The sequence below is a fragment of the Miniopterus natalensis genome, chromosome 2, assembly GCF_054644295.1.
Source record: "Miniopterus natalensis isolate mMinNat1 chromosome 2, mMinNat1.hap1, whole genome shotgun sequence".
NCBI lineage: Eukaryota > Metazoa > Chordata > Mammalia > Chiroptera > Miniopteridae > Miniopterus > Miniopterus natalensis.
The window spans coordinates 167,785,264-167,807,461 of NC_142082.1; the positions used below are offsets into that span (position 1 = coordinate 167,785,264).

Genomic DNA, 22,198 nt, shown 5'->3' on the forward strand with positions numbered 1-22,198 from the left:
GCTGTTTTAAAGGCAGAGCTGGGAGGGTGGGTCAGGGATTCTCTTAAGGGAGGGAACAGTGGTATACTGAGAAATCAGGTCAGTTTTAGGTTCTTGGGATCCCTGGGACTCCAGGGATCTAGGGAAGGAAAGTCTAAGAGTTAGAGATAGGGTGTTGGGAGGAGAGGAGGGCAATAGGGGTGTAGGGAAGATGGGCTTCCTGCCGCCAGCACCCATGGCATACTGGAGGACCTAGATTTTCTGCCTCCCTGGCCTGGGGTCTGATGTCGGAAGGGTAGGCTTGTGCCTAGCTCGCCTCAGGGCTCTGCCTCAGACCCGGAAAAGTTTAGGTGCCAGCCTCAGATTGAGCCTTTCATTGGCTTCTTCTCTGCCCTTCCCCGCCCCCTCTGACCTCTGCCCCTTTTGTTGAGCTGTTTGATTGGTTGTCCTGCGTCCCCCGGGCGCTTCATTGGTTCTTCTCCCTCGCCCTGCATCCCTGCTCCTGCACCGGTCTCCATCTCCCAGCAGAAGGCGCAGCCATGAATCCGTTATTCGGCCCCAACCTCTTCCTCCTACAGCAGGAGCAGCAGGGCCTGGCCGGGCCGCTGGGAGACCCTCTGGGAGGCGACCACTTCGCCGGGGGCGGGGACGTGTCCCCATCACCACTCGCCCCTCCTGGCCCTGCTCCTTACTCGCCGCCGGGGCCGGGCCCAGCGCCCCCCGCCGCCATGGCCCTCCGCAACGACCTGGGCTCCAACATCAACGTCCTCAAGACCCTGAACCTTCGCTTCCGCTGCTTCCTGGCCAAGGTGCACGAGCTGGAGCGCCGCAACCGGCTGCTGGAGAAGCAGCTGCAGCAGGCGCTGGAGGAGGGTAAGCAGGGCCGGCGGGGCCTCACTCGCCGCGACCAGGCCGTGCAGACCGGCTTCATCAGCCCCATCCGGCCGCTGGGGCTGCCCCTGGGCGCCCGGCCTGCGGCCGTCTGCACCCCGTCAGCACGGGTGCTCGGCTCGCCCGCGCGCTCCCCAGCCGGCCCCCTCGCCGCCTCTGCCGCCTGCCACTCATCGCCCTCCACCTCCGCTTCCACCTCCACCGCCTTCTCCTCGTCCGCCCGCTTCATGCCCGGCACCATCTGGTCCTTCTCTCACGCCCGCCGGCTGGGACCGGGACTGGAGCCCATGCTGGTGCAGGGGCCTGGCCTGTCGTGGGTGCATCCCGACGGGGTGGGCGTCCAGATCGACACCATCACCCCCGAGATCCGCGCCCTCTACAACGTTCTGGCCAAGGTGAAGCGCGAGCGGGACGAGTACAAGCGGAGGTAGGGATGGGCACCGGGCAGGTGGGGACATGGCTTAGTGTCCTGCCACACTCAGGGCTAGGACGAGGTGTGGAGAGGAGGGCAGCTGGGGCCCAAGAATCAGGGAGGACTGAAATAAGAGTAAAATTCCTCTGTGTAAGGGAGCTCGGAAGTGGGTAGATGGAATTGAATGGGGAAGACTGAATCCTCAGAGAATGCAGAAGTCAGACTCGTGACAAGAAGGAGACTGGGAGCTGAATACTGTGGGGAATTCATAGTTTTCTTCTGGCTTGTCTCTGTCCCATCTAGGCTGCAGTGTTTGGATGACGGTGTAACTGTGGGCTTTTGTGAGGTGTGAAAGGGCCAAGGGTCTGAGAGATCACATCTGGGGTACTACTTATCCCCACCAGTCTCAGGCCTCTAGTAGTTTTGTGATATAAGCTCTATATACTGATCAGAAGTAAGAGGCAAAAGATATAGCTTAAATTAGAAGGGAGTGGTGAGGAAGGGCTGCCCTGTGCAGTGGGTGATCCTGCCACTGCCTAGAGCTTTCCACAGCAGTGTTGTGAATGGAAGCTGGGTATCTGCTTTAGTTTCAAATGAGGGGCTCTGGGGACTGCAGAGCTTTGCTTGGAGTAGGTAAAAAACATGGGAAAAGAAAGAGTGAAGGGAATTCCCTAGGGAAAGGGGAAGGGACTGGTAGTTGTTGTAGGGCTAGTGGAAGAGGGGAATCTGAAAGTGCAGAGAGCCAAGGGTGGAGGCATTCATCAGAGCCAGCAGAAGAGCTGAGTAGGAGAAAGTTGGGAATGTGGACACACCCTGTGAGTATAAGGCAGCTGGGGGGCAGGCCCAGTATGTTCTGAGGATGAAGATTTCGCTTTTTGTGGGGAACCTGGCAGGGTAGCACAAAAGTTCAGGTGAAGGGATGCAGTGCTAGGGTGCTGACGATATATCAAGTGGATTCCTTAGAGGGTTGGTAAGCATGCTGTTAGGCCAGGAGCACAAGCTCAGCCAGCACTCTGTAGACTGTGCCCGATGCCATGGTCAAAGAGGAAAATGACAGGTCAAAGGGAGGCTTTGGTTTGGGGGCCTTCAGGTTTAACCTTTAGTTAGCTACTCTGACCCCTTGTGGGTAGGCCTGGGAATTACCTTTGCAGCTGAGTGTAGCTGAGATTTATCTATGGGATTGGCTGAATGTTCTGGGAAGTTACCTCTGGGTCCGGGGGATGACCTTCAGGCATCTATAACCTGCCAGAATCTAGCCAATTACAGATCATTGTGCTTTCTGAGGCTGAGTTTTGTCCTCATACTGGCTACCTTAGTTGTAGTCCATGTTATAAGTGTCTTTGGGAATCCTGGTTATCCAAAATCATCATCCAGATGCCACCCAGACCCAGCCTGCCCTTGTTGCAGCCCCAGCCCGAGCCCCAGCCCCAGCCCCAGCCCCAGCTGAAGTTAATTAACACAGTTAGCAGTGGAACATGGACAGCTCTGGACTACATCCATAACCACAGGAACAACTGCTGTTCTTAGGGCCATCTTGTTTTTTTTTAAAACTGAGTGTTTGTCCTTGGTGTAGCTGTCCAGGGCAGCAAAGAGTTATTCCTTGGGGACTGATGAGCTCATCACTCTGCAGCACACTGCTGTGCAGAGGCCCCGCAGATAGAGTTGTATGGTACGTGACACTGGCAGTTACTCATTCTTCTACCCCAGATGCCCTGCGCTCATTCTGTTCTCTTTATAGCAACACTGTAGCTCCTGTCTGTAGCCTGGAAGGCCTGGGCATAACTTGAACACTAAACTGGGAAGGAGCTGAGGCCTCCTGGGTTCTGTTTTCAGTTCCCCTTCCTTGTGTGATCTTGGGTGTTTCTCTTTCCTGGCCTCAGTTTTTCCCTGCTTCCTCACTTTACTCAAGGATACTGTTTATTTGGAAGAGAGGTGGTTGGTAATTGTAGAATACACAATTGCTCAAGTCCTACATGTTAAGGGAATCTCCTAAGTGAGGCCAGAATTGAATGGAGGTCAAAATGAACCTATTTGTGGAAAAATCTGACCTGAGTGCAAAGAGAATTCTAGCGAGCTTCCAGTTGATTTCAGAGGTGTGTTTTTTTTACCTTGTGATATTGTATTAATCTTAATCCTTACATAACTTCCTTACTTAAGTTTCTACCTGGATTTGTTGAATTCACTGTCAAACAGTGCTTCCTACCCTTCCTGATGTACTGTGTCCAGGGTTATTGTCCCCTTGTCAGTCTTGCCTTCTTCCACCAGGGATTCATGGACTACAGGGGCACGAAGGCACCACATCCCAAGCCTTCATGTAGATGAAGAAAATAAGTTCAGAAAGGATCTTGATTAAGAAAATATATAACCAGATGCCACTGGGGCCCATCGCTGGCCCTGACTGTCCAAATGAGAAAGCCAGAGCAAAAGGGAGAAAGACCTGGGGCAGCTGGGAAGGGTGGGCAGGGAACCAAGAAGGCTGGGCACTGGGCTGTGTGATGAGCTGAGCCAGCAGCGTGGTGGCCGGGCTGGCTGCCTCCTCTCCCTGCCCGACTGGGAGGGGCAGCCTCTGTGATGTAGAGAGAGGAGTTATTCTGAGGAATACTGCAGTGCGGATGTGAGTGAGATCTGGAGAGCTGGGAAAGACGAGACTGGAGGGAGAGCCCGGGAAAAATGCGGAGGGCAAGATGGGAAAAAAGGTGGAGGGAAGGGGAAGGATTAAATCCCACATCTATAAAGTATGTTCTCTTGGGTTCTCATTTTCTTGCTGTCCTCCTTGCTACTTACTTCCTAACCACCTTTCTTATACTGAAGTTTCTCTCTTGGTGCAGTTCCCCTCCTTTCTCAGACTGGAAGAAGTCTGCACAATGTGGCAGGAAGTGATAGGCTATATGAGTGGGGTCTGAGAAGTTCCGCTATCCTAGCCAACCTTGTCGGGTGCGGCGTGGCCCCCACCGCTAGCCTTCCATCTCTGTGATGTAACACACCATGCTCTGGCTTACCTTGGACTGCCCTGTGTGAGAAGCCTGGTGCTGGGACAGAGACCCTGCCAGTGGCTGTCTGTTAGCCTACTGCTGGTCTCAGTCTCCGAATTCTGTATCCCAGGAGATACCACCTCTAGTTCTTACCCACATATTCATGAGATACTTTTTATACTCCAGGCTCCCTTTCCCTCTGGGTTTGGGTGCTTAGTAGTCCCAGGCTTCTGCTTTCCACTGTCACCTCTCTCCGGCTCACTTAGTGGGGGATCTGGGTGGGCAGTTTCTGAAGCTTATGGGGATGGACTTTGAGTGTCTCCTCCCAGCTCTTGAGCAACTCTGTTGACGCGGTGTGTGTCCTGCAGCTGCTTTTACAGGGTTAAATGGTACCACGCGAGGCAGGGCAGCAGGCTAGAGGAGCTCTGTTCTGGTGCAGGCAGGAGGCGGGAGACCGGATCTGTGCTGCTGAAGGTGGGAGACTGGGCCGGGTGGGCCTGGTGGTCTGGTGTGGGCAGGACGTGGGGGAAGAGGCCAGTCTGACAGCTGGTTGGGCTGGGGCCTGAACGGGATGGGCACTGTGAAGGACAAGAACAACTGCATTTGCTTTTAAATATAATCACTGATATGTGGCCTGGAGGTTCTGGGAAGGCAGCTGCTGCACTCCACACTGGCCAGGAAGCATGGAGCCGCCTGACAGCTGCAGCTGGCCGCCTGGCCAGCCAGACATTCCTGCCCACAGCTCCTCCCCATCTAGGGAACCAAACCCAGGGGCTGAGGCCTGAGCCAGACAGGTGGGGAACAGGGAGCTTTAGGGGCAGGGAAGGACTCTGCACCTATGCCTTTGCCTTCTTCCCATGTCTGCTAGGTGGGAAGAGGAGTACACGGTGCGGATACAGCTGCAAGAGCGAGTGAATGAGCTCCAGGAGGTGAGGGCGCCTCACTGCCTGGGCTTCCCTCAGTTCTCCCCTGTCGCCCCTTGATCCTGGGGCTGGTTCCTTGTCCCTCCTTATCTTGACCTGTCTCCCACACTGGCAGTGCCACTAATGGCAGGGTTTTCTGCTTGGCTATAGGAAGCCCAGGAGTCTGATGCCTGCCAGGAGGAGCTGGCGATGAAGGTGGAGCAATTGAAAGCTGAGCTAGTGGTCTTCAAAGGGCTTATGAGCAACGTGAGTGCAGCTAGCGCATCCCTCACATTCTTCCCCTGCGGGCTTGTCACGCAGGCTGTCTGCAGCCAGGCTGCCAAATCAGGCAGAGCAGGCCTTGCTAGGTGTGGCCTGTTGATTTCCTGTCCACCACCCCTCCCCACACTTTGCTATGCTTCCGTCTTTTCCTTTGCCACCCTCTACTTCAGGAGAAAAAGAAGGAACACATGTCCCTTGTGTTGGAGAGGCAGCGTACCTCCATCATCACTAGAGCTTGTCCAGCAGTTAGTTAAGAACACAGATACCAGCTCTGCCCCTCCCCAGCAGTGTGGCCTTGGGTGAATTCCTTCACCACTCTGCCTCCTGTCCTTACACGGAATGGGATAGGTAATAAAGGCGTGTACAGTGCAGAATGAGTATGCTCATAACGCCCTGAGGATGGTGCTGGCACATACTTAGTGCTAAATAAGCGTTAGCTGTTGTTATCCTTACCACACTATGTTCTCCATTCTTGTAACTCCCAGTAGTCTCTCTTTCACATAAGTTCCAAGAGGGACCCCTGCATGTCCCGGCTCTGGGCCACGCCCTCCAGGGGCTCCCCATCTAGCCAGGGAGCCAGTTGCACCAGCAGCCTGTGTATGAACTAAGTGCTGTGGGGAGATCACCCAGAAGGGACGCGTGCTACTCAGAGGAGTTGATGGCTTCATGGGGGAGGTGATGGTGACGTGTGACCAGAAGGGTGAGGAGGATCTTGTCAGGGCCTATTGGCCCTTGTGTGGAGTGCAGGGCACCTCCTCACTGTTCCCCGTGTTCCCCGGACAGAACCTAACAGAGCTGGACACGAAAATCCAGGAGAAGGCCATGAAGGTAGACATGGACATCTGCCGCCGCATCGACATCACCGCCAAACTCTGCGATGTGGCTCAGCAGCGCAACTGTGAGGACATGATCCAGATGTTCCAGGTGAGGGCAGAGGGCAGGCATTGGCCCGGCCTCCAGCCCACACCTCCCCGTGCCCGAGGGCCTCAGGGGAGGGTTGGGGCAGGTGAAGAACCTTCCATCATTGCTGCCCATCCTCCTTCTCGGGGGACTCGTCCTGGCACCGAGGGGCCCTTAGTGGGACTGGCTGGGGAGCCAGGAACAGCCTCGGAAGAGAAGTTTGGAAGCTGTCTCTAACTCATCTCTCCCCTCCCTCTCTCCTCTGTCTGCTTCTTCTCCTCTCTCTTCCTCTCATCTTCTTTGGCTTTCTTCACAGAAGAAACTGGTTAGTTTTGCTCTCACGCAAGCTTATTAATGTCCCAGTCCCCGTTTCTAAACTGCCCAGGCCTTGGCCATCGGTTCTGACCTGCTGGGCTTTTCAGCGCAGATTTCCATCCCCTTCTAGTTCCCGCGCCCTGTCCCCCTCTCCTCTTTCCTCTGCTTCATTTCTTTCTATGCCTTTTCCTCCCGGCTTTCCAGGCCTGGATATGCGACTTAGGTTCTCCTTCGTGAACAGTGTCCTCCTCCTCCTTGCAACCTAAAACTTTCTTTTTTGTTCAGTCATTTCATTAGAAAGACCTCTTTTTAGGGGAAAAAAATACTTGGTAGCCATTGTGCACATCCTAACGTGGCCACAGCCAGCCCTTTCTCCCCTTACCTCACTGCTCTGTTCTCTGTGTTTCTTCTTGTTCTTCCCTCTTGGTCTGCAGCCCTGTGCCCATCTGTGTCTGTCTGCCTGCCCCTTGGTGACTGGTGTTCCGTTCCTGTCATTGTAATCGTGTCTTCTCTCTGTCCGCCCCGCCCTCTGCTGGTTCCCGCTTCTCCCACCCGCCCGCCCCACCGCCCTTTCTCCTCATGCACCCGGCCTCGGCTCTGTAGTCTCTGCACTTGTCTCCCATTAAGGTCCCATCCATGGGGGGGCGGAAGCGGGAGCGCAAGGCTGCCGTCGAGGAGGACACCTCTCTGTCGGAGAGCGAGGGGCCCCGCCAGCCCGATGGGGATGAGGAGGAGAGCACAGCCCTCAGCATCAACGAGGAGATGCAGCGCATGCTCAACCAGCTGTGAGTCCCGCAGGCCCATCCTCGGCAGTCCCCGGAGGCCGGAGCTCCCCCCAGTCCCCTCCGCCAGGAGGAAGGCCCCCACCCTGACACACGGGCTCCCTGTCTCTAGGAGGGAATATGATTTTGAGGACGACTGTGACAGCCTGACTTGGGAGGAGACTGAGGAGACCCTGCTGCTTTGGGAGGATTTCTCAGGCTATGCCATGGCAGCTGCAGAGGCCCAGGGAGAGGTAACCTCCCCTCTGGGCCTCAGGGCCCTCCAGTTCTGCCTCCAGCTCACTGCCCAGTGCCCCCGCCTCCCTCCCCTCCTTGCTCTGTTTTCCCTCTGTGGCCATTGTCCTTTACCTGCTGCTTCCCTTCTTTAACCTTTTTCTCTTCTTTCTCCTGTTTCCTTTAGCCTGACTTTCTCTCTCTCTCTGTCTCTCCTTGGCCCTGTGGACTGCCCCCGTCCCGTCCCGTCCCGTCCCGTCCCATCCCATCCCATCCCCCCCACCCCCCCCACCCCCCCCACCCCCCCACCACCCCACCCCACCCCACCCCACCCCACCCCACCCCATCCCATCCCATCCCATCCCATCCCATCCCATCCCATCCCATCCCATCCCATCCCATCCCATCCCATCCCATCCCATCCCATCCCTCCGCCTTGCCCCTCCCCTCCACCCATGCTTCCCTTTCTACTCCAGCAACAGGAAGACAGTTTGGAGAAGGTGATTAAAGACACCGAATCCTTGTTCAAAACCCGGGAGAAGGAATATCAGGAAACCATTGACCAGATAGAGGTAAGGCTGTGAGTAGAAGCTGAGGACCACAGGTCCCAGTGGGTGGTAAGTGGGGCTGCAGGTGGAGTGGTCCCATCCTGCAGACCTGAGACACCAGGCCTCCCGCTTTTCTTTGACGGGGAGGAGTGATTGCCCAGCTGTTGTACCTCTAGTGGATTCTTAAGATCTCAGGCTCTGGAGGTAGGCAGACAGATGTGGGTTCAGTTCTCAACCCCATCACTTAATTGCTACTATTAACTTTCAACAAGCTGCTTACTCTCTCTGAGCCTGTTTCTTTATTTGTAAAAAGGAATCTTAATAATACCTCCCTCATAGGGTTGTTTGAATATGAAATGAAATAATACACCCAGTGAACTTAAGGCAGTGTCTGTCTCATAGTAAGCATACCATATGGTGGTGGTGATGATTATTATTGTTAGTGCTGCAGCACAGTCCACTCAGAGGTGGACTTGAACTTTGCTGCTTCTTCAGCCAAGCCTTTGCGCTAATGGAGGAATCTCTATTCTTATTCCCCAGCCTTGAGGAACCTTCTAGAGGTGGCAGGGGGACCTGATGCTTTCGCTTAAACTCTAGGCAGTTAGGGGCTTCAGGAAGGATTTGTGGCACCCCGGATGAAGGGAATTATGGGGTGGGGAGGTTGGAGGTGATTCCCAAGTCCTCTTGCCCCAGGTGAGGGGGTCCTTTCCTGAGCACTCTGACATGGGGATGAGGCAGGCAGACTCCTATAATTCTCAACCTCTCTTCAAGCCCCATGTGGCATGTTTGCCCTCTTACTGCTCCCTCACGTCAAATGGTCCTGTTCCCCTAAGAAAAACCTGCTTTTGTTTTTTGCCCAGGCAGGCAAATGCTAAGTTTTTCATGTGTTTTTTGTTTGTTTGTTTGTTTGTTTTTTAAATTTATCTTTATTGTTGAGAGTATTACAGGTATACCATTTTCCCTGACAGTTGACCCCCTCCACTTCGCTCCCACCCCCTCCCTAGGCCTTCACCCTGTTATTGACTATGTCCATGGGTTATACATATATGCATATAACTTCTTTGATTAATCTCTTCCCACCCTCCCCTCCCCTTCCTTCTTTCCTCTGAAATATGATCGTCTGTTGCATGTGTCAATGTCTCTGGATCTATTTAGTTCATCAGATTCTTTTGTTCATTAGCTTCTTAAAGAAGACCCTTTAACATTTCCTGTAGTGCTGGTCTGGTGGTGATGAACTCCTTTAGCTTTTTCTTATCTGTGAAGCTCTTTATTTGACCTTCAATTCTAAATGATAGCTTTGCTGGGTAGAGCAATCTTGGTTGTAGTTCCATGTTTTTCATCACTTTGAATATTTCTTGCCACTCCCTTCTGGCCTGCAAAGTTTCTGTTGAGAAATCAGCTGACAGTTGTATGGGTGCTCCCTTGTAGGTAACTAATTGCTTTTCTTTTGCTGCTTTTAAGATTCTCTCTTTGTCTTTAACCTTTGGCATTTTAATGATGATGTGTCTTGCTGTGGGCCTTTTTGGGTTCCTCTTGTTTGGGACCCTCTGTGCTTCCTGGACTTGAAAGTCTATTTCTTTCTCCAGGTAGGGGAAGTTTTCTGTCATTACTTTTTCAAATAGGTTTTCAATTCCTTGGTCTCTTTCTGCCTCTTCTGGCACCCCAATAATACGAATGTTGGGCCTCTTGAGGTTGTCCCAGAGGCTCCTTATACTATTTTCATATTTCTGGATTCTTTTTTTCTTTTTGCCCTTCTGGTTGGGTGTTTTTTGTTTCCTCACGTTCCAAATTGCTGATTTGATTCTCAGCATCCTCTACTCTACTATTGATTCCCTGTAAATTATTCTTCATTTCAGTTCCTGTAGCCTTCATTTCAAATTGGTACTTTATTATGTCATCGATTTTCTCAGTTATTTCCCTAACGGTCTGCTTAAACATCCTTATAACCAAAATTCCGAACTCTCTATCTGTTAGCTTGCTTGGATCTATTTCATTTAGTTCCTCTTCTAGAGATTTCTCCTGTTCTTTCCTTTGTGACATGTTTCTTTGCTTCCACATTTTGGCTGCTTCCAGGTGTTTCTTTCTATGTATAAGATAGAGCTGCTGTGTCTTCTGGAATATATAGAGTGGCTTTGTGTAGTAGGTGTCCTGTAGAGTCCAGTGGCTCAGCCTCCCCAGTCTCCTGAGCTAGGCCTTCTAGGTGCTCCCCTGTGTGGGCTGTGTGCACTGTCCTGTTGTAGTTGAGCCTTGGTTGCTATTGGTGTCACTGGGAGGAACTGACCCCCTGATCAATCAGCTGTGAGGACCAGCTGCAACTACAGTCAGAGAGCTGCTGTGCTGGGAACACCCCTATGGAGTAGGATTTACTTCAGTGGAGCTTTGGTGTTCACCAAGTGCGCCCCTTGAGTGTGTCACTCGTGGCTGTGGTAGGGTTCTAATCCAGCATGGTAGAGTCTGACCACCAGGTGCACTGTCTCTAGGGCCTCCCTGGAGGTGCAAAGTCAGCCTCTGCTGGTGCCTTGCCCAGGGCCACCCAGCATGAGCTACACAGCAAACCGTAGTTGGCTGCTACTTGTGCTGGGCTTGGCATTGTCCAGGAGAGGCCAAGCTATGAGCCAATGCAGCTGCCACTAGTGCCAGGCCTGGGGCCCCTTTTCAAGCCCTATGGGGCCTGCTGCTGCTTGTTTGAGAGATTTTAGGAAAGTCCTAAGCATGAGGCTCCAGAGGCCACTTGCACAGAAAAGCCCCTGGAAATGGCCTGGATGAGCCTGCAGGTGGGGAGGGGCGGGGCCAAAGGTGGCGATTCAAATATGGTGCCTGCCTGCCGGCTGTGCGGGGAGGACTTGCCAAAGGAACAGTGGCCTCTGCCAGCTCTCCTGCCTGGGAGGAAGCCGCCCCTCCAGCTCTCTCCGGGATTTCAGGCAGGTTAGTTCCTCCCCGAGTGTCCCGGGTCCTTTCAGGCTGCTGCCCGGCGCTGGGCTCAGAGGGAGCGCGTCCGAGTGAGTCCATGCTCGGGCCCTTTAAGAGGAGCTGCCTGGCGCTCCCGCGGCCTCCGTGACCCTCAGCCCCAGTCCCCACTGGTTTTCGTAGCCCGAAGGTGTGGGGACTTCTTTTCCTGGCCTGGAGCCCTTCGCTGGGGCCTGCTGTGGGGCTGGGATCCCTCCCTTCTCTGGGAAAACTCCGCCGCGGACATTCCCTTCCGGGTTTCAACCGCGGCACCGTGTGCGGCCCGATGCCGTGTCTCTGCGATTCAGCCCTGATCCGCCCGAGTCTCCACCCCTCCTCCCGGTCTTGGTGCTCCTTCAGCTCCCTGGTTGTGGGGCTTCTATTCAGCGAGTTTTCAGGAGGCTCTGAGTGATGGTGGTTCTGTATTTTAGTTGTAATTTTGATATGGTTGCGGGAGGCAGTGGGTGCAGCTGTTACCTACTCCACCATCTTTTTTTTCAGTCTCATGTGTGTGTTTTTTTATCCCCACCCGAGGATGTTTATTGATTTTAGAGAGAGAGGAAGGGAGGGAGAGAAAAATATCAATGGGAGAGAGAAACACTGATTGGTTGCCTCCCATACTCTCCCTGACCAGGGTTTGAACCCGAAACCTAGGTATGTGCCCTGATAGGGAATTGAACCCACAACCTTTTGGTGCACGGACGACGCTCCAGCCAGCTGAGGGTACCCGGCCAGGGCCAAGTGCTAACTAAGTTTTACAGGCACAGCCAGATTTATGCTACCAGCTGAGGAGATGGGAAGAAGTGATCTTCACTTTCCCATTTACACCTATCTCACTGTCGCCTCCCTCCTTCTCTGCCTCCCTCCCTCCTTGACTCTTCCCTCCCTCTTGTGAATGGTGGATTTAAGGTGTGATGTTTTCACTGTACCTCCAGCCGAGCAGGGGCCTTGGAGCAGCAGTCTGGGCTGCATCTCTGCTTGCTTCTTCCCCTGGACCAGAGGGGCTTAGTTTACAACATGATGTGAAAAGAAAGAAAAGAAAAATCTTAAGTGGAAGCATGCTTTTGAAGATGCTTTTGAGTCATCCAATTCTTCTTCTCTCCCAGTGGAATGACACTGAGGAAATGCTAGGAGAGCTGGCAGGGTGGCTTTGTTTGCAGTGTTGCTCCTGGTGATCCATCTGGGCCACCCTAGGTCCCTTTATCTTTGTGACCTTTGACCTCGTAGGGTCACTGAGATGGAGGCAAGGACCATGTCCCATTATTGGATGGTCAAACCAAGGCCCAGAGTGGAGGGTGGGAAAGAATTCTTGCTCCCCACCTCCTTTCCTCTCTCCATGTATTCCCAGCCATGGCCCACCCCTCTGCTTACTCAGGAGTCTGGAGTCTCCGTGTGGGTTGTGGTGGGTATCTCCTAATGTGTGCTCATTTCTGCTTGAATTGTGTGAATTAAGGGGGACGTAACATGTAGAGACAACTGGTGGCAGTCTTACTCTTGTTATTGTGATAGAATATATATTAGTGATAAAATGTACAGGGGTGGGCAAAAGTAGGTTTACAGTTGTGAGTATGTGAGTTTATTCTTGTATTATTATTAGTTATTGTAGTATTTTCCATACAAACAAGTGTAAATCTACTTTTACCCACCCACGTTCTGTGATAAAATATATTCTTCCTTGTCCTGCTGAGTGATGGGCTCCAGAACCCAGTTCCCTCCACTCCGACTCTCATGAGGTGGAAAAATGGGGGTATGGGTGGCAGCTGATCTGAACGAGAGCTGGGGCATCATATTCTCTTCCTGGCTGGAACAGCCAGCACGTCCTGCTCCCCTGGCTCGCTGCTGCGGGACCCCAGTGGAACTCCAGCTCTGGTGTCTGGAACCAACGCTGCCGCTCCAGCCACGCCCACCCAGGGCACACTCTCATCCCACATGTCACTGTCCTGACCATGTCTTGTGCCTGGCCCTGTACCACTTCTTTCTCTGAGTTCCCATCCTCTGTCCAGTTTAGATTAGTTATGGGTGGTTTCCTCTGTCCAGTTCAGATTTTTCAAGGCTAGTTTCCTACCCTTTCTCTTTGCTCTCAGGCAGTCAAGCAAATCACCTCCAGGCGGTTTCATTCGCATTCCCTTTTGGCCCCCTGTCCTTTGTACCCAAAACAAAAAGAGGCAGCACATTGTCTCTGGCCCAGATCTTTTACCGCCTCTGCACCACCTCTCAGCTCTGCCTCAAAGCCTGTGGCATGGGCTCTGGGAGGGAGATGGTATTTCCTTGACTCCGAGCCCCACATTTTTTCACATGTAAAGTTTCTTAAATCAGGATACATCTTATAACCAGTAGGACATTCAATATTGGCAGCAGGTCTTTCTGTTAGTCTCTGAAATGGCTTACGAGTAAGAAAATAAAGTAACAATGGTCCTGGCTGGATAGCTCAGTCAAACCGATAAACCAAGGTTCCAGGTTTGGTCCCCAGGTAGGGCAAATACAGGAGTCAATCAATGAAGGCATGAATAAGTGGAACAACAAATCTCTCTCTCAAATCAATAAAGTTAAAAGCATTCTCAGGTGAGGATAATAAATAATAGAAAATAAAGTAATGAGAAAATGGATGGTGGGAGAAATGAGCCCTTTCCAACAGTGTAGACAGATGCCCTCCTTTATGCCATTAATCTTGTAGATAACTTCACAGAGTTAACAGTCCATTTCCCATCCAGGTACCTGCCATGCACATGTGGAGATGAATAAGGCCTGTGGCCAGCCCTTTCAGGAGTTCCTCATTTAGCAAGGGACACACACTGGGTGCAGCATTGTCAGGGAGAGAGGGATGAGCCAGGCCATGCAGGATCCCCAGGCAGGGAGCAAGGCTGTCCACAGACAGTGCCCCCTGCTCTCAGGCACTTCCGTCCTCTCCCTCGTGCTGTGCGTAAACATTCCTTTCCTCATTGCTCTCACCAGTCTGTTGAAAGAATGCAAGCCTGAGAGAGATACCTTTGCATTCTTCTGTAGGCAAAGGTTGCCCAGAAAACTAGAAGGAATGATAGTATATTCAGTGCCTTCCGCCTTGATCTATTTTTATTTTTTAAAAATATATCTTTATTGATTTCAGAGAGAGGAAAGGAGAGGGAGAGAGACAGAAACATCAATGATGAGTCATTGATCGAGCCCACAATCCAGGCATGTGCCCTGACGGGGAATCGAACTCCGATCCCCTGGATCCTAGGTCGATGCTCAACCGCTGAACCACACCCAGCCAGGCTGATTTATTTTTAAATCCGAGCCCTCAGCTATGCTGCCTGGGCCCCCTGCCCTGCAATGCTTTCGGCGTGTTTGCCTTCTTGGGTTGGGAGAAGGGTCACTGCTGACCTGACAGCCCTGCCCTGCCCCTTCCACAGCTGGAGCTTGCCACGGCCAAGAATGACATGAACCGGCACCTGCATGAGTACATGGAGATGTGCAGCATGAAGCGGGGCCTGGACGTGCAGATGGAGACCTGCCGCCGGCTCATCACCCAGTCTGGGGACCGGTAAGAACTTCCCCCAGAGCTTGCCCACCTTCCTCTGTGCTTCCTCCAACGGTACATGCAGGGAGGGAACAGTGGACCAGAGCCCCTTGGTGGGCAAGCCCTAAAAACCCTCCACAGTGACTGTCACATCTGGATGTGGAGGTCTCATTGGAGGTCACCTAGTTTGTGTGGCCCAGTTGGATGTCCATTCATGGCTGGGCAGCTGAAACCTCCCAATGCCACCAACTCTGATGGTTCCTCTGGTGAGAGGCAACTAAAAACTGACAAGGAATAGAAGAGGTGTGAGGGCAGATTTTTACCTGAAGACAGGGCCACCATTTGTGCATTTGACCATGTAAGTAACACCACAACAAAAAAGTAAATTAAAAGAGTCACAAAAGTACTACAAGTAGACATAAAGCTGGGGCCATCCAGTTAGTGCACTCGGGCTCAGGTTGCATCTCTTACTTCAGAAACTTCAGATATTTCTGAACTCTGAGCCTCCCAAAGTCCTCAAAATAGAGAAGGGACTGTCTACCCCACTGGTGTGGGGAGGGGGAGGTTTCCTTCTCCCTCACCTGGCACCCAACCTCAGCCCATGGTCCTGCCCTTGCCCAAGTTGTCATTCATCTGCCTGCCAGAGGACAAGCCTCACCAGGACTCCTGCCTGCCCCAAGATGACAACTGGTGTTTTTTTCTAGAAAGTCTCCTGCTTTCACTGCGGTCCCGCTTAGCGACCCGCCGCCACCGCCTAGCGAGACTGAAGACTCCGATCGTGATGTCTCATCTGATAGCTCCATGAGATAGGGACCTGCCTCTGGTCCCACCCTGATGGGAATGCACCTCAAACCTCCGCTGAGTCGGTTCACAGAAGGGGAACTTCATTTGTCCCGCTCTACTAAGCCTGGCCCCTGGGGACAGGGATGCTCCTCTCTCGGGTTTCCTCCCTTGGTCCTTGGCCTCTCCAGGGTTCTAGGGTGTCTGGAGCAAGCCTTGGCCTGCCCTTCCCAGGTGACTCCTACCACAGCTGGAGCTCTCCTTGACTTCATACGTGGGTGTCTGCTACTCCCCATCTTTAAAATGCTGCCAGTGCGATTGTGGCCCTGTAACTTCTCCATTGAATAAGGAATGTGATTGTCAGATCCTCCTTCCACCCGTGTGGCCTAGAGCCAGCTAATGTCTGATTCTGTACTGGTGCTAACTGGCCCAGGCACTGGTATGACATGGGTCAGGCTGGACGTCCCATGGCTTGTGTTCCTTCCATGTTGCAGGTGGAGGGACATCGGACTGGACAGGACACTCAGTCCTCCCTCCATTGTTCAAGTGCTCTGGCCACCTGCGTGTGGACAGTAAGGATGTGGTGTGACTCCCTTGTGGAAATGCCATATATTGAGGGGGTCTATATCCCTTGTTCAGGTGGCTTCTGGGTCTGACTAGGTGCAGCGTTGTGGAGATTGGAAGCTGTTGTCTCCCAGTCGCTGCTGAGTGATGCAGAAAAAGGTGAAGCTACTTGTGTGTGCACATAGGTATGTGCATGTGCGTGTGTGCTCAGGGTCCCCGTTTCTTCCAATTATCAGCTGAAGATGTGCCTCCTCCGTGTCACACACTGAGACCAACATGCTTAGTTAAGATGTCCGAACTTGGAAAATCTTGGAGAAATTGGGGAGACATGATTGAGACCTCAGCATAACTGTCAGGGGAGGCTACGCTATTTGAATGGAATCTTTAAGAATGAAACTGCAGAGTATTTATTGAATGCTTTGTGTCACTGTTTGAAGCACTTTCTGGTGGTAGCTACACAATCCTGAGGTATGCACTAGTTTCATCTCCATTTTATAAACATCAGGTACATTGAGGCATGGAAGTTAAAAGTAACTTGCCTCAAGGAAGCTTTAAGTTGCAGAACCAAGGTCAACTCAGGTGGTAGGCACCATGCCTGTGCCACTGAGCCCATGTGCCTCACTCATACTTCCCCCTCATTTCCTGTATTTATCACATGGTGTTTAATGCATATTGGGTGAGGTTCTAACTTCTGTAGCGACCTAACTGGGCTGGAGAATGGTGAGGAAAGGACCCGGTCCTGTGAAGTGGCTATGCTAGACCCACAGAACCTGGAGGCCTTGGAGGGCAAACAGCCAGGGAACAGAATTCTTCACGAGTAGTGCCTGGGCACACACTTTGTAAGGGATGCTTCCAGTCAAGCTAGCTCTAAATCTACCCGAGGCTATGCTTGCTTGGGATAAGCAAGGCCCTTCTGTGCTACTCTCAAGACATATTTCACCTTAGTACCAGCCCAGCTTCTTTCCCCTTCATCCTAGACCCAGAAATAAGATAAAGCAAGAGTTGGCTGGGTACAGTGAACTTTATTGATGGTGCAGGACAAGGTAGGGCTCCCTAAGCCCCCTCCCCTTCTTTAGGGGATCTGGGATGGAAACTGTGGAGGTCAGGAGATTGTGTGTTGGGGGATCTATTTGGGGCAAGAACTCCCCAGCAGCTGAGGGCCTCTCTTCCTCTTGCTGGGGCTGGTCGTCCAGGGGGCTCTTACTCCTTGGAGGCCATGTGGACCATAAGGTCCACCACCCTGTTGCTGTAGCCAAATTCATTGTCATACCTGGAAGGTGATGAGAGGTTAAGGGTTATTTTTCTGAGCCAGCCACCAGAGGACGCCAGACCCACAGTCAGTTTTTAAGACATTCCCCACCCTAGCCACGTACCAGGAAACGAGCTTGACAAAGTGGTCATTGAGGGCAATGCCAGCCCCAGCATCAAAGGTGGAGGAGTGGGTGTCACTGTTAAAGTCGCAGGAGACAACCTGAGGAAAGGAGAAGGCCAAGTATGGGAACCCAGTCTTGTTCAGTAGGGCTGTGTGGACACCAGCTCCCTGTCTTATCAGTACCTGGTCCTCAGTATAGCCCAGGATGCCCTTGAGGGGGCCCTCTGATGCCTGCTTCACTACCTTCTTGATGTCATCGTATTTGGCCTAACAAGGTAAAACAAATATGGTTGTTCAAGTTCCAATGTTGTCATTCTACCTGAGACAAGCCCCCAACCCACCAAAGGTGCTCCAACCCATACTTACAGCTTTCTCCAGGCGGCAGGTCAGATCCACAACTGACACGTTGGGGGTGGGGACACGGAAGGCCATGCCAGTGAGCTTCCTGCAGACACAGGGAAGCAGGGTCAGTACCAGCTCCTAGTTCCCCTGCCCCCATGTCCAGAAAAGCAGCAAAAAGCCTCACCCGTTCAGCTCAGGGATGACCTTGCCCACAGCCTTGGCAGCTCCAGTAGAAGCAGGGATAATGTTCTGGGCAGCCCCTCGGCCATCACGCCACAGCTTCCCAGAGGGACCATCCACAGTCTTCTGGGTGGCAGTGATGGCATGGACTGTGGTCTGGAAACATGGAGGATGGAGTGAAGGGCCTGCATAGTGCTCATTACCTACCCTTCAACCTCCCTCCTCACCTTTGGAAGAAGTAAAGGGATACAGTGATCTAAGCCAACTCTTAGGAACCTAAATTCTCCAGTCTCCCAGCCCCCCAACCCAGGGCTGTGTTCTAAGGAGGGAGAAGGAACCAGTCCCAGGTGAGAAATGGAGACTGGAAGTGCTTGGTCTCTTTCCCCATCACTCTTACCATGAGTCCCTCCACGATGCCGAAGTTGTCATGGATGACCTTGGCCAGAGGGGCCAAGCAGTTGGTGGTGCAGGAGGCATTGCTGAAAAGAGGGAGGCAAGTTAGGGACAAATGTGTCCCTCTTCTAACTGTAGCACTATCCAACCACTTCTCCACTCCCTTCTGCCATGCTCACCTGACAATCTTGAGGGAGTTGTCATACTTGTCATGGTTCACACCCATCACAAACATAGGGGCATCGGCAGAAGGGGCAGAAATGATGACCCTCTTGGCTCCACCCTTCAAGTGAGCCTGCAGCAAAGGAGGAGTTACAGATGCCAGGCTCTACCTTTCCTGGTCTAAGGCAGCTTCCCCCAGCCTTCTTGCTATACCAAATCCCAGGGTCAACTCCCTTCACCTGTAGCCTTCCTGCCACTCACCCCAGCCTTCTCCATGGTAGTGAAGACACCGGTGGACTCCACAACATACTCAGCACCAGCATCACCCCATTTGATGTTGGCGGGATCTCGCCTACAAGGGATGATAGGACATGAATGAGTACCATGTACCCAAGGTGGTCACCCCATGCTAGCATCTCCCCCGAAGCAAATTTCTTCCTGTTCTTCCACACTTACTCCTGGAAGATGGAGATGGACTTTCCATTGATGACAAGCTTCCCATTCTCAGCCTTGACTGTGCCTTTGAACTTGCCATGAGTAGAGTCATACTGGAACATGTAGACCTGGAGGGAGAAGTAAGGGCATCAAGGGACTGCATATCAATGGGCCTCTGCTTCCCACACCTGCCCTACAGGCAGCACTCACCATGTAGTTGAGGTCAATGAAAGGGTCATTGATGGCCACAATATCCACTTTGCCAGAGTTAAAAGCAGCCCTGGTGACCAGGCGCCCAATACGGCCAAATCTGAGTGATAGAAAAGGTGAGAAGGCATGAGGAGGGAACTGAGAATTCTCTTGGGTGTGTAAGTAGCCCGTGGCCCATTCACCTTCTTTCAGAGGGAAGATAGCAAGTACTTCCCTGCCACCAAAAGTCCCAAAAGGTCTAATTTATATTCTCCCAGCAATCTTGCCAGGCTACCCTGGCTTAAAAGCATGGCCACGAAGTGAAGGCTCCTATCCTGTCCAAGAGGTGATTAGGCTCAAAGACTTGCCCAACCCCCTAGAGTCCTCTGAAATCAATCTTTCGAGTGACAGTGCAGGGCACTGCTACTGCCACCCAGTCAGTCCCGGCATTCATCACCCCTCTGTGCCCTGGGAATGCTTGCTCCTATCTTGCCCAGCTTCAGGCCACACCCCCTATGGAGCAGAGACCTGTACACTCAGCATCACCAAGCTCAAAGGGCAAGAGTAAAGGTCGGAAGTTAACTGGTCAGGGAAAGCCCACCCTTTTCCAAGTCCCTCCTACAAAGAGGGAAGGTGATGGAGGAAATGAGCTGTTTTCAACACCCTAATAATGGGGGTTCTAATTGCTAAGCTACCTGTCCTTCCTAGCTTTCTTGCAGAAATCAGGTTGTAGGAGCAACAGATGTGTGTGTAGGTGGAAGGAGGTGGGAGAGCAGAAGCCAGGCCCCCTGCTGCAGAAAGGTCAGGTGCTATATTTAACCCCAGAGTAGGGTAGAGTCAGGATCTGGTTTCCGGAAGATGGAATGGGGAGAAGGGCAGGGTTCCCAAGACTCCCAGACACCTAATCCTCCCAGTGACCTTTACAGCCTGGTCGTTAGGGTTGTGTGAGTTCTAGTCATTGATGGAGTTTCGAGGGGAGCTGGTGTGGAGAGGGGCTGCTGCTACAGAAGCCATTTTATGGTGGAAAATTTTTAACTACCATGACTCAGCTCTCCTAGCATGGCACTAAGCCACAGCTACCACACCTCCCCTCAAAAAGAAAAGAGAAAGAAGACACAAAAAGACCCCCATAAAACCACGTTTTTGATTCATCAGAGAATCGGCTAGGAAAAGCATCCTCTCCGAGGGGGCAGGCAGGTTACGGATGGTGTAGGGTGAACACGGTCTGAGTTCTTTGGTCCAGCTCTTTGGAGAGCAGCACGGGGAAAGCCTTGCCTCACCAGGTTTACCGGATACAGGCGACTCCACCCCACCGAGGCAGAAGTAGGGTTAGTCATAGCCAGGGAAGGAGGAAGACTGGAGCGCTCAGGGAGGTTTCCTAACGGCGGTTCATTCATTTCCTTCCCAGTTGCAACATGGCGGCGAGGTTACCGCAAGGAGCCCTCGGGGCTGCCTGTGCGCGAAGCTGCGCCTCCCGCATCCTTGAGCTGTGCGGCTAGGTGGGGGCAAAGGAGGCTGGGGGAGGGGGGTTTCCTCCACAGCACGTGACCCCACAGGGCGCGAAATGAAAGAAAGAAGCCGCAGCTAGGGGCCTAAGGGAATGGGTCCAAAGCCAGAACTGAGGACTCTCCTGCTTATCTGGAGGGGAAGGCTCCGGGCGACTTGTCCCCGCAGGGGCGGAGTCACCAGAGGTGCGTGGGGAACAGAGGCCCTCTGAGGTCGGAGCTCTGACCTTGAGTTCTCCTTGGGGGGGTGAGGGGCCCGACCCTCCCACGTCTCCCAGCGCTTGCAGAAGCCCTGGCAGGTCTGCCGACCCCCGACTCACCCGTTCACTCCGACCTTCACCATCGTGTCACTGGGTTGCGGCTGCGGGAAGGGAGGGTGAGTCAACTTCAGGGCGCGGGGCTCCAGAGCGGTTCTCTCCTCCCCTCTCCTCCTCCCCCTCCCCTGACCACCATCCCATCCGTGCGCCTCCGCACGTCCCCCTCCGCCATTGCACTGCGGCGCACACCCAGCCCACCTCACCCCGCGCGGCGCCCCAGGCCCGCGCGCGCGGCCCGGGCCCCTCTGGAATTTCCCCGGGCTCCTCTAGGCGCCTGCTGGCTTTTGCTTTTACCTGGTACTGCGCGGGAAGACGCGGCTGTCTGATGAACAGGAGGAGCAGAGAGCGCCAGAGGGAGGCTGCCGTCGCAATTTATAGAAACCAGGCGTGGCGGGGGCGGGGATGACGCGGGTCGCCTCCCGCCCGCTTGCCCAGTCTCAGCCCAAGGGCGCGGAGGCCTGAGCTACGTGCGCCCGTAAAATCTCGAGTAGCAGTGCCCATCGTTTTCTTTTGGTCTCGCCTGGTTCCTCCAATGTGCACGCCCCGCGAGTATGGGCGAGGGACGGAGGGGGAGGGGACTGAGAGTGGCCCTAGGAAGTAGGTGATCGGTGATGGTGCCGAGGACGTGCGGGTGAGCTTGCCGGAGACGGTGGGCTCGAGGACGGGGGCCCTCGTGAGAACTGAGGGGCTAGGGGCGTTAATGTTGCAGCGCGGATGAAACGGGAGGGCTGGGAGCTCGTGGGATGGGGACTTGGAGCCGGAGCCCAGGGCGGCTGGTGGCTGCACACTGCCACCCCGTCCTCTTTCTTTCAAAGGCTGAGAGGCGGGAAGGCTGAGGAACTTCTCGAGGCTCTTCGGTAGTGACACTGGAACAGCCAAGGAAAGGCCCGGGAGGGGCCAATGCACCGTCGCGGGGCCCTTCTCAGCCCCCCTTCCTCCTCCTCAGGCCCTGGCTCCCGGCCACTCTGGGCCGGGGGCCTGGGCTGGGCACTGAGCTTGAGGGGGAGGTATCTGCGTTGAAGGTCACACTGTCCTGCAGCTTGGGCAGCTGGGAGACCTGATAATTGGGGCAGACAAACCGGGCCCTGTATGCACCAGAGGCTCTCCCCCAGGCTTTGCCCGGGCCCCAGAGGGAGGATGGGATCACTCCTGGGGGCCTCCCACAAAGTTGCTCCTGGGAAACCTGAGGGCTGTGCGGCCCAGGCTGGGAGACAATGCCCCTTTCACTCCTCCAGCCCAGGGCGGACAGCTGGACGTGAGGGCGGAAGTCCCTCCCCGTCTCGGGACGTGCTGGCCCGCCCGGAGTCGTGGGCTCCCAGTC

At 53.6% G+C, this 22,198-nt stretch overlaps 2 protein-coding genes across 2 annotated transcripts; one reads left to right on the forward strand and one right to left on the reverse strand.

The window, feature by feature from the left end:
• The first annotated feature begins 518 nt into the window (after positions 1–518).
• Positions 519–16,392, forward strand: IFFO1 (intermediate filament family orphan 1). Its single transcript, XM_087814824.1, has 9 exons — positions 519–1,297; positions 5,123–5,183; positions 5,328–5,423; positions 6,222–6,362; positions 7,281–7,438; positions 7,548–7,668; positions 8,125–8,220; positions 14,532–14,662; positions 15,343–16,392. Exons 1-9 carry the CDS (start codon positions 519–521, stop codon positions 15,446–15,448), a joined length of 1,689 nt encoding a protein of 562 aa, XP_087670950.1. The 3' UTR covers positions 15,449–16,392.
• Positions 16,380–21,235, reverse strand: GAPDH (glyceraldehyde-3-phosphate dehydrogenase). The gene is made up of 12 exons (XM_016221854.2): positions 21,172–21,235; positions 20,881–20,921; positions 19,077–19,176; positions 18,888–18,994; positions 18,693–18,783; positions 18,449–18,564; positions 18,274–18,355; positions 17,881–18,032; positions 17,721–17,799; positions 17,538–17,621; positions 17,356–17,453; positions 16,380–17,252 (listed from the first exon to the last, which is right to left on the reverse strand). The coding sequence occupies exons 2-12, from the start codon at positions 20,901–20,903 to the stop codon at positions 17,183–17,185; spliced, it is 1,002 nt and encodes a 333-aa protein (XP_016077340.1). The 5' UTR covers positions 20,904–20,921; positions 21,172–21,235; the 3' UTR covers positions 16,380–17,182.
• Between the last annotated feature and the right edge of the window lie 963 nt (positions 21,236–22,198).